At 33.6% G+C, this 16185-nt stretch overlaps 1 protein-coding gene across 4 annotated transcripts in view; it reads left to right on the top strand.

Annotated features, from left to right (window-relative positions):
- LOC124537193 (transcription factor HNF-4 homolog) overlaps nt 1-14827 on the top strand; it is a 63388-nt gene extending 48561 nt beyond the window's left edge. For 2 of the 4 annotated variants that reach the window (XM_047113932.1, XM_047113933.1), the window contains exons 2-10: nt 6398-6581; nt 6854-6948; nt 9046-9173; nt 11004-11150; nt 11676-11796; nt 12325-12456; nt 12838-13074; nt 13513-13660; nt 13748-14827. In XM_047113932.1, coding sequence (XP_046969888.1) covers nt 6398-6581; nt 6854-6948; nt 9046-9173; nt 11004-11150; nt 11676-11796; nt 12325-12456; nt 12838-13074; nt 13513-13660; nt 13748-13802 — 1247 coding nt within the window. In that variant the 3' untranslated portion in view covers nt 13803-14827. Of the gene's footprint in view, nt 1-1644; nt 2175-6397; nt 6582-6853; nt 6949-9045; nt 9174-11003; nt 11151-11675; nt 11797-12324; nt 12457-12837; nt 13075-13512; nt 13661-13747 lie in introns of those variants that run through there. The other 2 variants (XM_047113931.1, XM_047113930.1) reach the window with 2 other exon arrangements.
- The last annotated feature ends 1358 nt before the right edge of the window (nt 14828-16185 follow it).

Below are 16185 nucleotides of genomic sequence, written 5' to 3'. Positions count from 1 at the left end.
ACCGTTAATTTTTTTTTTCATTAATAATAATTATTAAGATCTTCATTCTACCAATAAACAAATATGTCCTTAGTTATTTACGCATTTGATGTATCCATTTAAGATTACTTATTTTAATTTATATACTGTTCGAGAATTAAGATGAAGGTTATGACGTATAAATAGTCGTAGTTAAATAAATTAAGATAAGTAATTCTTAATTAATTCGAAATACAAAACACTTAGTTAAAAATGTAAATATGATATATAATTACATATCTACTAAAACGAACATTTCCATAACAATTATTACTCATTTGTTTATATTATTTGAATAGCGTTAATTAAGTCATTATGATTACAGATTTACCAGCTCGTTTATTATCTGTGGTACGGATAATTCTCAAATAAACATTTTGGTTTGAATAAAATGATAAAAATATATGTGTTAATATACATGTATATATTATGTTTAAATTCGTAAACAATAACGCTATATTAAATTTATATACATTTTCATTTCAGAACTATGTAACTGTATAAATTAATAAATCGGTACGCTTTAAGTCTTCCTGTACTTAGTTACCTTTGTTGATAGACTTAAGTTAATAGATAGAAACGAAAACAAATAAGCTGATAAACAAATTTATGCTGCCCAGTTTCAAGAGAAAAAACAGAAAAAAAAATCCTGTCTATACCAAATATATAAATAGAATACAAATCTTTCAATCAATGAATATTAAAACGAACATGTATGAGCCTTTAACTTAAAAAGCATCGACATCTTTTCTTTAAAAAAGTATATATAATTTTGAAAATCGAATACCATAATGTTTACAAATATATGTTCTCATAAACTACAATTACAACGCAAACTTTCTTCTATACTTTCTATTACAATATACAAATACAAATATAAATTATTTACTTTGCTTTGCCAGTTTTCATACTAAAACAGTCAGATAAAAGTAATAGGCTATTAGGCAGAATTATTCTGATGAGCTGGTTTTATCTCGACACATGGCATATCTGGTTCCTGTGAAAGAAAATATCAACACTACTAATTAGACGTTTGTATTATTGACATATTTGAGTAAATATCATTTCACCGTAATTATCTCGCTATTGCCGCACCGGTATTACCTACAATAGAACATATGCTTATTCGAAAAGATTTGGGTAGTTTTAAATACGTTATACAATCTTAAAAACGATTTTTAGATGCATATAAAACGATTACATTAAACCAAACCAACATATAACCAAATTTATTTGTATTTTTAATAAGTGAAGCTGTTGTAGGTGCATTCGGGCGATTTTTTTTTTCCGTGGAAATGATAAAAGTTTATAATTTTAAAACGTAAATAAAATTCAAAACACATGACAAAGGAACAAAGCGAATGTGCGCGACAATCAATTAGTCATCCGGTCGGAAACATAACATTCTCTATATGGTTAAAAATGTCCATCAGCTGCTGCGAGTGAGTCCTCGCTGCCCGTACATTCGACTCCACATCCGCTGCATTTCCGATAACGCGTGACTCAGTGCGACTCCTCAGCGCTGACCAGACATTAACTGACCCGTTCATATGCAATACCCCAGTTGCCGCCTCAGCAGATTTGCACTAATTAAAACGTAGTTTAGGTGACCACATCACACACTTAGTTGACGCTTAGCCGCGTTCAAGGAAGGTCGTGTCGATCATTATTAACGGTCACCCGTTTGACCTAAGTAAACATCGACGATATCGCGCGATAAAAACAATAAAATTTATCAGGGAAACGTTATTGGCTAATATTTGCGCGACTGTCCGTGTGACATAGCGGCCGAAAAAGTTCTAGTTGCGACTGATAACAATTAATCCAGTGTTTAATTGGAATGAATTCGATTACCTGCTGACTGAAATCGTGTTTATCGAATGGCGCTATCAATCGCCGAATAGTGACCCGTCGTTCAGTGCATGATAAAAGTTGAGAGTGGTTACACTTGTGTGGCGCGTGCTGGAAGATGCCAGTGCTCGGCGCGATGGCGGCATCCCAAGATATTTGCGGCAGGTATTGCCCAGCACCGGAATATATGCTGCCGGGACCGTATGTGTGGGAGAAACACATCAATCACCCGTACGCTATGCCCCTGACTAGACTGCCTAATGAAGATGCACAATGCATCAACACAACGCAAACTTACAATACAGGTTCGTGGCAAAGACATTCAAATGTTACTTAATTGCGTAAGTAGGTAACTAAAAAGTTTTTATCATATTTGCTTAATGTCGTTTTATTTTTGATATAATTCCATTTTTATCGTAGCAACTGTAGTTTAAAAGATATGAGCAAGATAGACGACGCTGAATTCGTTTTACAGAAAGAATAATAATGTTAAATAAAACTGCGATAAAAATATTAAAGATTTTTGATCGCGTAATATTATTGCTGATTTAGATAAATACGTGTTTCGAGTAATATTTTTCAATTTATTGAAATAGGTCTTATCATATCATTATCTAAATGATAGATGTGTTTACATCCAATATCATTAAGCATTATTTTACACAGTAATTTTTATAAAATATTTCCAAATAGACAATGCTTTATATAAGTATAATCACAGTTTTTATTCTTAAAGTTTATTGGAATAGGAATCGATAAAAAAATGAAAGAAATACGATTTTTAATTTAGAAAAATATAGGATTTTTGTTTGAAATCAAAGATCGATTAGTATGTAACAAATACTTGTATCAATATTTATACTGCCGATCTATAAATATTTAGTGAAATTATACCGTAATTAAGGCAGTACCGCCTATTTTAATCCAAGTGCAGAGATAAACAAATCTTGGGTTTACCATATTCAAAGCTAATGTTAATAGCTCTGCTATGTTTATGGATAACAAACTGGCCTTGATTAATATTTGTATCTTTATTTATAGTTAAATAATATAACATTTAAATTATTTTAATAACTTGCAATTTAATTTCTATAGTTCCGAAAACCAATTCTCCGATATTCAGAACGAATGTTTTTCACAAATCCATAACGACTACCATAAATGAAAGATTTCGACCAATGATATCGCATATATTCATGGTCAAAATTGTTTATTTGACTTCACTCCTTCTGTGATTGGATGAACCCATGGCCCAACATTAGACGTTAAGCTTATATCGACAATCCATTAATAGGCGTTAGCGTAATGAAACTTTATATCAATTTTGTGAATTCAACTGAGTTAATTATTACGGGGTTTTCCGCATTACCTACATGGAATAATTTAATTGAGTATTTCTCAACCCGATTCAAGAGGAAATATAATTATTAATTTGTATGACGTTAATAATGAGTACTTAGTTCGAAGACACTCAAATTAAAAAAAACGCAGGGATTCTCAAATTGCATTTGTCACCAATTTTAAAACTATTCGTTCAAATTTTATAAATCGAAGACGGTAAATTTGAGATCAGTGAAATAAACTAAAGAGGCTTATAATATAAATCGGATTATAATATTAAAAATAAAGTCAAAGTAACTAATCCCATTAAATACTGAACGCTTATTGCGTCATTGGTCGATTAATTATTATTTAGATTAATTTTGTTTTTAATATGACTTAATAGTTTTAAAATACGAAGGCTAAAAAATTTAGAGCCAAGACATTAATATCGTATTTATTATTATTGATGTAATACAAAAACCATATAGATATCATAGTGGTAAGAAATTCAAGTTACTAATTGATATTCGAATAATTAATTATATAACACAGACAACCTTCACACCAGTTAATAAATAATAAATTCGTTAATTAAACTCAGAGTAGGTACAAGCCAGAGAAATATAAGTGAAACCATGAACAAACTGGATTTAAAAACATTCGTGAGTATATTCGCAAAAAATGAAACATTGCAATCACGAAAAATAAATGATATCGTTTATCAGTTGTCCTGGCAACGTTAAACGCAAAGATTCCACAGTCCTTCAAATAAATTATCTCTCAAAATTAAATCTAATTAAATAGTACGCATTACATTGATAACAGTCGGTAGGGCTTAGGGCGATAGACATTGATTATACGAGATATTATAAAAATCAGAAAAAAATATTCTTATCGAAATAGGTGCGACAATCTGATATTCAATGGATTTTGATTGCGTAATAAAAATAGTTTATATTTGCGTATTTGTTTTTAGCCTACATATATATTTATTAAGTAGAGGCTAGCTCTAAAACATAAATATTTGATGAATGAATTGATAATTATATTAAAAGCCAGAATTATTTCTATAGGGTATACCAATCGAAAAAAGAGTTACAATCGGTAATAGCTCCGCCATATTGTACTCGACTAACAGTCATTGGTATACCTTTATTTATATACTAGCGAATAAAACCTTCTCGAATCAATCTATCTATTAAAAAAAAACCGCATCAAAATCTGTTGCGTAGTTTTAAAGATTTAAGCATACATAGGGAAATAATAGGACAGAGAAAGCGACATTGTTTTATAATATGTAGTGATACGACAAAATTCCACTTAGATATTTTTCATCCACATTAGTCTATTTTTAAAGTTTTGATACTACGCAAAACGCCAATTTTTCTCTTAACCATAATGAATATAATCCATTAATCATGTTCTCTACGAATGATATCGCGTGAATTTTATGTCATATGTTGTTTATTTTTCTTTTGTCCTCTTTTGGAATACTTTGTAAGTATGCATATCGTTCTACATACACCTGGTGGTAATAAATGTATAACAGTTTTTATAATAAACAAAAACAATTCGCAATACCTCTTTGGGCTAACACTTGTTTACTTTTTGCCTTTATGATATGTCTGGGTCTCTTAATGTACCGCCTCATCACATTTTCTACTATTAAACAACAATACTCAGTATTGTTTAGTTTCGTTTTGATGATTGACTAAGCCAATGTAAATACAGGCACAAGATTTGTTGGGAGAGGATACCCACTTACACATAAGTTAGCCCATTTGGCCACCTACTAATTTAAAAAAGCATTACTCACCCAATAAATACCAAGTCATTATGATTTTTAAAAAATAAGCTTTGTTTTTGTCGATTATCTGGCGTTATCAGTTTCAAAACATATGGTTAAGAAACAGATCCTCGGTGCGCTTACGTAAATTATTTTTATGTGATTAAAAGGACTCTACTGTCAATGACGTCCTATCTCTATTCGACTACGAATACATTATTTTAGCCAGGATGTATCTATGCAAATATCCATATGTTCCCACATAAATCATATCCTAGTCAGTGACAAATAAAGAATTCTTCGAGTATCTTGATCGTCCGCTTTTTATAGGCTTTGTGACATTAGCATATTCATTTAAAATCGCGCCCTCTAAGGGGCATATTGTCCCGTATTTCAAATTGTTTTTGTAATGATAAAGGGTTATCAGCACATTCTATGAAAATATATATTTCAAGCTCTTTATTGCTGCTTTTCTTAATTATGTATATGTCATACTTTTACGAGCATAATTTTTATGTAGTCAGGATTTTAAACACCGTTTCTTTGTTAAAATAACTAAAGTGGTTCATATAACGGTACTCATATATATGATAATTTCCTAATTATTACGTAACATAACTGGCGCTATTGTCCTTCATCTATCACACTTCCGTCACTTTTGAAATCCCTTTGCCACATACCGACCTTGCTTACCATAAGGTCATTTTATTCCATAGCCGAATGTTTATACACGATAATTTCAGAGTTCGCACTATGAGATATTTCATTGAAATTGTTTTGTTTATTATATTGAGAGCCGAGAACGCTAAGGGTGATACCAGTATGTTTAACTTAGGTTTGTTACTTTATATCGTTCCTATAGCACTCAACAGCAAAAATATTTGGTGGAATAAACTTTTTAGATATTTTTCTTAATATATAATAAGAGATACCCAGCAGTAGGAATTTTTGCCTCTGATTTATTATCTTGAAGACGTATCTACAATTAATTTGTATTGCAATTTTTTTGGGTATTCTTAGATTAATATATGACAGACACAAACGCTAAATATAAACAGTTATTAAAATAAACAATTATGTTAAACCAAACTTATCTGAAACACATTTTACAGCTTCACAGTTTAAGGGGACATATAGAGACGTAAATATCATTACGGACAAAATAAAGTCATAAAAATTCTATTTTTAGGGGTTTAAAAATGGTTCTAGTTATTAATTACTAAATATTGTTAAGTATATATTATTATTATAATATGAAATAAAAAATATAGCTCTCCTCTTTCGATAAAATTATAAAGATTATGGCAGTAACATAAGCTTGACTGCGAAACCATCGTTTTAGTTACTAAAAGGATTTTCGATGGATAATAAATATTACATAGTTTTTTTTTATATAAATATAATGATTACTCTTTGCAGATAGTGACATGCAGCTAGAGACCAGTAGTAGCGAAGCGAGCGCTGCCAGTTCCACGACGCTGTCCCAGCATTGCGCGATATGCGGCGATCGCGCCACCGGCAAGCATTACGGAGCCTCTTCGTGCGACGGTTGCAAGGGCTTCTTCAGGCGGAGCGTCCGAAAGAATCATTTATACACATGCAGGTACATACAACAACAACATCAGCCTGTAAATTCCCACTGCTGGGCTAAAGGCCTCCTCTCCCTTTGAGGAGAAGGTGAAAGATGTGATCGGTACTTTGACCACTTAGAATCGGGTGGTCCAATTGTCCGTCCGTCTATCATAAGTATATTAAAAATAACCATAATGTATTCCCGATATTTTAAGTTAACGATGTTAATCAAAGTGCGTTGAATCTTAAATTTTATGTGAACTAATAAACCGTCCAATGTTAACATTATAATATCTGTTTCAGGTTTAGCAGAAATTGCGTCGTTGATAAGGACAAAAGAAATCAATGCAGATACTGTAGACTTAGAAAATGTTTCAAGGCCGGCATGAAAAAGGAAGGTAAGCAACGTATGTTTTGTGTTATTACTTATAGATAACAACAATAATAAAGAAATTAAAAATAGAATAGTTCCAAACTAACTCTGAAAATAACAAACGTTCTCTATATGATGCGACTTGCGGCTACCACGAGCCTTAACCAATCACAGGCGGCCTAAAGACAAATAAACATCTTTGACATTTAATTAAAGCGACATCATTGGTCGAAATCTGAAATAAAACAGCGTGAAAATTATAGTGAATAAATCTGTAGTCTATTCCAACCACAGCGTGATAAAAGCCAAATAAACAACACTAGGCATCTAATTGACGATATCCATTGGTCGAGAGCTTGATTATGATTAATCTATGATATCCATTATGAATTTGCAAAAAAATGGCGCTATTTGCGTCGACCAAGCTGTTATCGGTAATTATTCGATGTTTTAGTCATCAACAATTTAAAAATAGAATTTAATTATTTATTCGATTATTAATAAAAACGGAATTATTTTAACAAGTCCTCAGAGATGGAGTTAGAGAGAGATAGCGCTAGCATTAACAAGCTATAGTGTATACTGTTAGACTGTCCCTACAATTATTATTATTAGATCCATATAATTATCCATGTTATGTTATTTAAGTGTATCACTGTAATTACAAAGTTTACTTTGACCAAGGAAATGAATTAAATAACGATGGTGAGTCAATAATCCTGCATTGATCCGCAGAAGTAGTCAAATATGACTAATACGAGATTACTCATTAAGTATAAAGAAAATCCATGTAACAAAGCTACGATTTGTGTTGCGAGCACCTTTCCTTTAAAACCATTGTGGAAATACAATACAAAATATATTTTTTTAATTTCTACCAATCATGTCGCTTCAATTCAATTTCAAATTTGTTTATTTGTCTTTATACCGTCTGTGATTGGCTTAAATAAAAGTATCATCGATATAGGAGTGGTGGCCGCGAGTCGTTTCAGACAGAGAATCGGTTCGACTCAACAGACAGAAGAAATGTTGTCAAGTTTTAGTCAGATATTCTCAGTAGACTTATGCAGTTTAGTCAACATTAGTCAGTTGGCACTTGGTTATGTGCAAACCCGTATGTTTTGAAATCAGCACATCACATACTCTACCCAAATAACATTATAAAACATGTATTTAGCTCATGTAGCCCCCTTTCTCAGTATTGTTGTGTTCCGGTTTGATAGTGGCCCAGTATAACAGGCACAAGGGATATAGCATTAAGATGTTGATGGGTTACGGTTCCTAAGGTTTTGGGTGTATTCATGTCGTAAGGAATGTTGGTTTTTTTTATGTTATAGGTTGGCGGGCGAGCATATGGGCCACTTGATGGTAAGTGGTCACCATCACCCATAGACAATGACGCTGTAAGAAATATTAACTATTCCTTACATCGTCAATGTGCCACCAACCTTGGGAACTAAGATGTTCTGTCTCTTTTGCCTGTAGTTAGTTACACTGGCTCACTCACCCTTCAGACCGGAACACAACAATACTGAGTACTGTTATTTGGCGGTAGAATAACTGATGAGTGGGTGGTACCTACCCAGACGGGCTTGCACAAAGCCCTACATGGTTAACATTTACTGGTGAATGGGGGATGACCATTAGGTAGCCTATTTGCCTATCCGACTATCTATTTTATGAAAAGAAAGTGATATATTGAGGAATGTTCAACGACCGTCATTATCTCATATCACACCAATACGTATATGGTCGTTAATTACCTCACATAAGCAATTCTAAACTCACAAACAATTTAATTAATATTATTTGTTTCTTAATTAAAATGAGATAAATTAATAGCAACTTTAGACGCATTAATAATAATTAAATGTATAAATTATTTTCTGTTATACAACTTATAACTACGATTATATAATAAACATTTGCCTTTAAATATAAACGTATATATATAAATAGATGTATATATTTATGTATTATATAAATAATGTATGTTAACAAACTGATTATGTAAATAGTCTTCAATCGCTAATAATTAAGAAAAATCTATGTTTTAACTGTTTCACAAAAATATTGAAAACTTTTATCGTGTAAAATAATAATAGTTTACATGTAATTTCAGCCGTACAGAACGAACGAGACCGTATAAATTGCAGACGGCCGTCGTACGAGGAGCCCACACAGGCCAATGGACTGTCCGTAGTGTCGCTACTCAACGCTGAGCTACTAAGCAGAAAGGTTATTGATGAGGTAAGATACGGATATTTAGAAAAATATTTCTATCACTGAGTATTTTTTTTATGGTTTAGGTTGGCGGACGAGCATATGGGCCACCTGATGGTAAGTGGTCACCATCACCCATAGACAATAACGCTGTAAGAAATATTAACTATTCCTTACATCGTCAATGTGCCACCAACCTTGGGAACTAAGATATTATGTCCCTTGTGCCTGCAGTTACATTGACTCACTCACCCTTCAGACCGGAACACAACAATACTGAGTACTGTTATTTGGCGGTAGAATAACTGATGAGTGGGTGGTACCTACCCAGACGGGCTCGCACAAAGCCCTACCACCAAGTATTATTATATAATATATAAAGAATTCTATTATATATAAAGAGTGTTTATGCAGATCCTCATACTGCTGTGCTTATCACACTTTTACTCAGGGCCAGCGCAGCATGTCTTTTTTCATACTTCTCTATCTGACGTCATCTCCCAAGTTACATTCTTTCTAACCATATCGTCTTTCACACAATCTCTCCATTGTTTCTTTGGCCATCCCCTTCCTCTATTTCCATCCACCCCCAAGCTCAAAACCTTCCCCATAACATGGCCCTCATTCCTCGTTATAACCTGCTCATACCATGATATATATATTATAATTTTTTTTCTAATTCACTAACATAAGAATTAACAACATTAAATGCTTAAATATATACAAATATGAACTAAAACTAGTTACTGTATAAATCTTGACCGCGTGGAATGGTGGCAATAATGCTAGCAGCATTATCCCCGTTGAATCGCAAAAATGTATTTATTCAACACATTTCAATAATAACAGTCGGTAAAAACAGTGTATTAAATACCGCCGCATCAAATTGTGCTCGTATTTTAAGTGTTGGTCGTCAAACGCTAGGCAAAAAGTGCTTTAAAACGCCCTTTCTTGGAGTCTAAGCTTGTTTCAAAAGAAAATTCATTTACATCAAAAGCAACAGTATTTATAATATTAGTACAGATTATAAAAAATAAGCAAGATTTTGTCATCTTTTTGCTGGAATAAACTACACGTAAATAGTCTACTATCGATAATATTTCTAGTATAATCGCGCGAACCTTTTCTTTCTAGTCGAAATTTAGACTGGATTTACAGTTTATAGAAGTAAAAACTTTTAAGGTATGACTTTATGGTAATTTTGTTTTGTTACTAATAAAATCAAGGATAGATTAAACGTGTAATTTATAAAAGTATATATGTATATATTATATATTTATATTAACATTTTAATTGAGCACTTTATTACATAAACAAACATATATAATAAATATATAAAAACAAACAAGATTTGTTTCAAGGTTGAGAATCCCGTTCGCCTTGTGATTTAGATTTATTAATCGTTCGGAATTTGTAGTAACTACCTCAATAAATCTTATACAAAAACAGGGCCAATTTAAATGGATTATTTTACCATTTTTAAACCATTCGAAACGTATAAGATTAATATGCACAAATAACTAATATCATGCTTATATTTACCGTTTAAAGTATCCGATTTCGAGATTTTATAATTATTAAAAAAAAAAACAAAACCAAAAATAAATCATAGGACTTTTTTTATTCGCATTAGGAATCATGAATCACATAGGAATATATATAATGGTTTGAAAAAAATGTGGAGAATGTTTATTAATAGCTTAGTACCTTTCAGATAAATACATTATACAGTAGTAGTAAAGCTTAAAGCAGTTGATAGAAGTCATTATGAATACCTTTTGACCACTAAATAAGAACTAGTAGTAACTTCTAAAACACTTTCCAAAAGTATTTAGAGAATAATTGAATTTCAAACAGACAAACAACGTGTCGGACGCGGAAATCAACAACCGAAAGTTGGCGAAGATAAACGATGTCTGTGATTCCATCAAACAACAGCTGCTCATACTCGTGGAGTGGGCCAAGTACATCCCCGCCTTCACGGAGCTGCACCTAGACGACCAGGTAAGCACACACACACACACACACACACACACACACACACACACACACACACACACACACACACACAATGCACTTGAAGAGTACGTTATTTTAATACATGTTAAGACCTTCCCCTTTTGTAGAGCTCGAATTATATTTAAATGAAACATAAATTTGATCTCCTGTTTTATATAACACTTGACATACATTTAATTAGATCTGTCGTAATTGTTTCTGGAAGGTGCAATGGAACGTCAACATTATTTTCATATACTATTTATCTTTTATCAAGCGTCTACATATATTTTTTAGACCAATAACTTTATAAATTTAATTATTGTTTTCGATATAATTATGACAAACAAAAAGTTCAATTTATCTGATACTTTCTTATATTCTTGTTTTTTTTCTCACTCTCAACTCAAAAATCTCTCAAAGGTCTTTTTTGTCAATCACAATAACAAAAAGCCAGGAGGCCTCCGTTTCCAATGGCCTCGCTGACTACCCTCTCGCACACAATCGTGTAACCGGAGCCCCGCATGGCAGGTGGCGCTGCTGCGCGCGCACGCGGGCGAGCACCTGCTACTGGGCTGCGCGCGCCGCTCGCTGCACCTCAGCGACGTGTTACTGCTCGGAAACAACTGCATCATCGCCAAGCACAACATCGGTAACGACGAACCTACCCCCCACCCCCCCCCCCTTACCCCCTCACCTCCTATGTTCTCGATTCAAATATATTTATTTAACTTAACTATTTGACGCCGACACCCCCCCCCCACTCCTATGTTCTCGATTCAAATATATTTATTTAACTTACTTTATATCAACATTTTATTTCGGAATTTCTGGTAATATCTTCGATAGCAATGAATAAACCAATTTTTAGCCCCATATTAAATATACATTATTTAAGATCTGGATCCCATCTAAATTCAATTTCAAAGCTGTTATTTGCCTTTTCCCTCTTCTGTGACTGGAATAGACTAGTTAGTTTGACTCGAGCTTTTATTATATTTTATGAATTTTCTGCTATTCATTGTCATATTTCAAAAACAACAACAGCCTGTAAATTCCCACTGCTGGGCTAAAGGCCTCCTCTCCCTTTGAGGAGAAGGTCTGGAACACAATCCACCACACTGTTCCAATGCGGGTTGGTGGAAACTCATATTTCATTTATGTTTCTTGTTTCCAACAGATGGCAGGATGGACATAGACATCAGCATGATCGGCATCCGAGTGATGGACGAGATCGTAAAGCCTCTGCGGGAGATCGATATCGATGACACTGAGTTCGCGTGTCTGAAGGCCATCGTCTTCTTCGATCCCAGTGAGTTAAATTTTATTAATAATCACCGCAATAAATAAACAAGTATTAAGCTAGCAGCTCAAAGGCAAATTCCATACAACGAATGTGGCTTTTATCGCGATGTTTTCTTCGTAAGGTTAAAACTAATAAAAAAGATAAATAATACATGATACTGTCAATGGTACTTGCGATTAATAAATGCTGTCTTCGTTTAATATTCATGTAAACTATATATTGTAAAATTTGGCTTGTTCTCTCATTTTTATATATTTATATTATAAATTGATCAGGTAATATAAAAAACAGCTAGACCGAATTAAAGAAATTCATGTGACTGGAAATCACGGGGCAGCAAATGGTATTTGCTTCATTAAAAATGAAAATATTTCGTCGATTCCTCAGACGCGAAGGGTCTCTCGCAGCCGCAGAAGATAAAGCAACTGCGCTACCAGATCCAGATAAATCTCGAGGACTACATCAGCGACCGGCAGTACGACGGTCGCGGCCGGTTCGGCGAACTGCTACTTTGCCTGCCGCCGCTGCAGAGCATCACGTGGCAGATGATCGAGCAGATACAGTTCGCCAAGCTCTTCGGGGTCGCGCACGTCGACAGCCTCCTGCAAGAGATGCTGCTGGGAGGTGCGTCACACGTGATCTCTTTCGTTTCCACTCTCACTAACACAACAGCCTGTAAATTCCCACTGCTGGGCTAAAGGCCTCCTCTCCCTTTGAGGATGTTTTGGAACATATTCCACCACGCTGTTCCAATTCGGGTTGGTGGAATGCACATGTGGCAGAATTTCTATGAAATTTGTCACATGTGTGTGATAAATTATAAAGACAAATTAAGCACGTGAAACAGCGGTGCTTGCCTGGGTTTGAACCCGCAATCATCGGTTAAGATGCACGCGTTCTAACCACTGGGCCATCTCGACTCACTAACACGCCTGAATAAAAAAATAAAAATAAAAATCGAACCCACTTCATGTGTCCCGATTATAGACACGTCACTAAGACGTGTAAAGCGACGGCCACATGTGGTGAGTTCTGTTGTGTAACGAGGAGTACAAACCCTAGGTGCATCGACAGAGGCGACGCTTGAGGAAAGCGCGGCAGAGGGCGCTGGGGGCGCGGGGGCCCCGGGGGGCCCGGCCGGCGCACTGGGGGCCGCACTACCGCCTCCCACGCTCTTCGACGACACGCCATTTAAACAGGAGCCCGACATGTGAGACATTATTTTATAATCCAATTTAATGAGTAGTTTTGCTATACATTTGTCAATGGTACTTAATACTATTTTCTTTTCAACCAGGAGCCCTGAACATCCGTCGAGACTCATGAAGACGTCTGACATAACATTGTTATAGTCGAGTAACGGCGACAAAGACGGCTTTACTGTTACTGTTATTGGAATATTAAATTAAAAACATATATATTTACATAAAGAATATTATACAATTTATACACTACATTGCATATGGAAAATATTTTGTATAACATGCATATATTTTAAAATGAAAGCGCAAATTAGTATGAAAGTGTTTGCAGGCAGCTGTAGAAGCCATGCGTTCATACAATATTGATACGCGTAGGTTAAAATATATTATAAGTGGACTGTACGACATTATATATATTGATGTAAATTTAAAATTTACGATATTCTAACGAAAGCCAAATTTTCTATGTAATATATTATATTATTAAGTGTAAGACCAAAATATTAAGTGCAATTATTTTGAATAGATTTTGGTGAAACTTTTACGATTTTAAACAAGCAAAATAATGACTAGCGTAACTTTTTAAGTAATTACTGAAAACCATTTGTAAATATTACATAAGCTTCCATCATAAACACACTGTTTTCGACTTATTTCATTAAGGTAATCGAGGTTTTTCGAAATTAATTTGTTAATGTAACTATTGGTTATGTTTTAAATTTAGTTACCATTATATATAAAGTAGGTGACGGTTGTAAATTTGTTGCGTACTATACAAAAAACGTTTGCATGCTTTTGTTAAAACTTGCCTTCGATATAGGAAGAATGAATTCGATTATATATATTTATCTCATAATATAGGAATAGATCTACTTTTATACCTACTAATGTTTGTAGTAGACTGAACTAAAAACGTAAAAATCGTTTATTTATACGTCTTCTAGTTGATTTTATATTTGTACCACTGTTAATGCTCAATGTATTCTTGATTTCGGATAGGGCGGTATCACATTAAGCCAAATGGTGAAAGTTATATTATTAGGTAGTTAATCGGTTTGTCTGTAGACTTACAGCTATGTGTAATAGGTGCCTTATTTTCCTAGAGGTGTATTGTTGTTGTACATACCATGTTATGAATTTAGATTATATTTTAAAATTAAATAATCTGTTACAAACATGTGTTTTATTTAAAATTCTTCATTAATAAAGTACGTGGCTAGTTAATAAACGAAATGTAAATATCAAGGCTTTTCCTTCACGTCTATGTATCCTTTCCTCCGGTTGCCGCTGTCCTTGCAGTACAGATACAACACCGATATCGCGGACACCGCCGACATCACTAGTAGCGGCAAATATACTGGAAACATGGATTCTGAAAACCAGTTCACTGGTATTTCCAATAATAAATATTCCTAATAATACGATTCAAATTGTATTGTAGATTATGAAAGTATATGATGTAGAAGTAAAATGTCAATGTCATCAAAGAGAATGAAATCAATAAGTTTTTTAAATGTCAGTAGATATTTTTTTGAGTGCTTAGCAAAAATATGTGATATACAAACTTTTTGTTCCGTATAGTCTAAAAGCCGGCGTTACTAATCCTATCTAAAACTATTAGTCCAAGATTTTTAGATATCCGCTCTGCATAAAATCCTTCTTTCGATTGGATTATGTCGGAGGGTGCCCCCCAAGTATAAAATCGAGTTTCTGTCGCCCGAAACCGCGAGCATTAGCCGCCATTTTGGAAAATGTATTTTTGCATATATCTCGGAAACGGTAAGTTTTACGTTAAAAACCGAAGAGATCTTTTTTGCAGAGAACAAAATTTCCCACCTTTTTCAAACCAAACTTTTTCTCCTATTGTTGATATTTTCCGATATATTTAAGTAAATAAAAACCAAATTATTTGTTTTTGTAAAGTAATTTTTGTATAAAATTAGTAAAAAAAGTTTGTACAAAAAGTTTTATATAAAATTTGTAGAAAATTTCATGCTCTCCAACTTTAATTGAAAAATTTTTTTCGTATCTCCAAAATTGATTGAGTTACTTTACAAAAACAAAAAAAATGTTGTTTTTTTACTTAAATATATGGGAAAATATCAACTTTAGGGGGAAAAGTTTAGTATAAAAAAGGTGGGAAATTTTATTCTCTACAAAGAAGATTTCTTCGGTTTTTTACGTAAAACTTACCGTCTCCGAGCTACGAGATATGCAAAAAAACGTTTTCCAAGATGGCGGCTAACGCTCGCGGTTTCAGGCGACAGAAACTCGGTTTTATACTTGGGGGGCACCCTCCGACATAATCCAATCGAAAAATCAGGTAGAAGGATTTTAATCAGAGCGGACCGATTTTTAGTGCTAAAATTCCTGGACTATATACTAGCGGCAAGATACGATGGCCGTTTTGACACATTAAAAAAATGATGTGAAATGTAAATTTATTATCGATATAATATATTCAAATCTTTGTTTTTTTGCAAGTAATTTAATTCAAGTTTTTGTTGCAAGTAGTATCTGATTAAAAAGGTTT

Source organism: Vanessa cardui, chromosome 18, assembly GCF_905220365.1.
Source record: "Vanessa cardui chromosome 18, ilVanCard2.1, whole genome shotgun sequence".
In the NCBI taxonomy this organism is placed as follows: Eukaryota; Metazoa; Arthropoda; class Insecta; order Lepidoptera; family Nymphalidae; genus Vanessa; species Vanessa cardui.
Note: the sequence above shows the minus strand (reverse complement) of the source record. Positions and strands in the feature narration are given on the sequence as shown.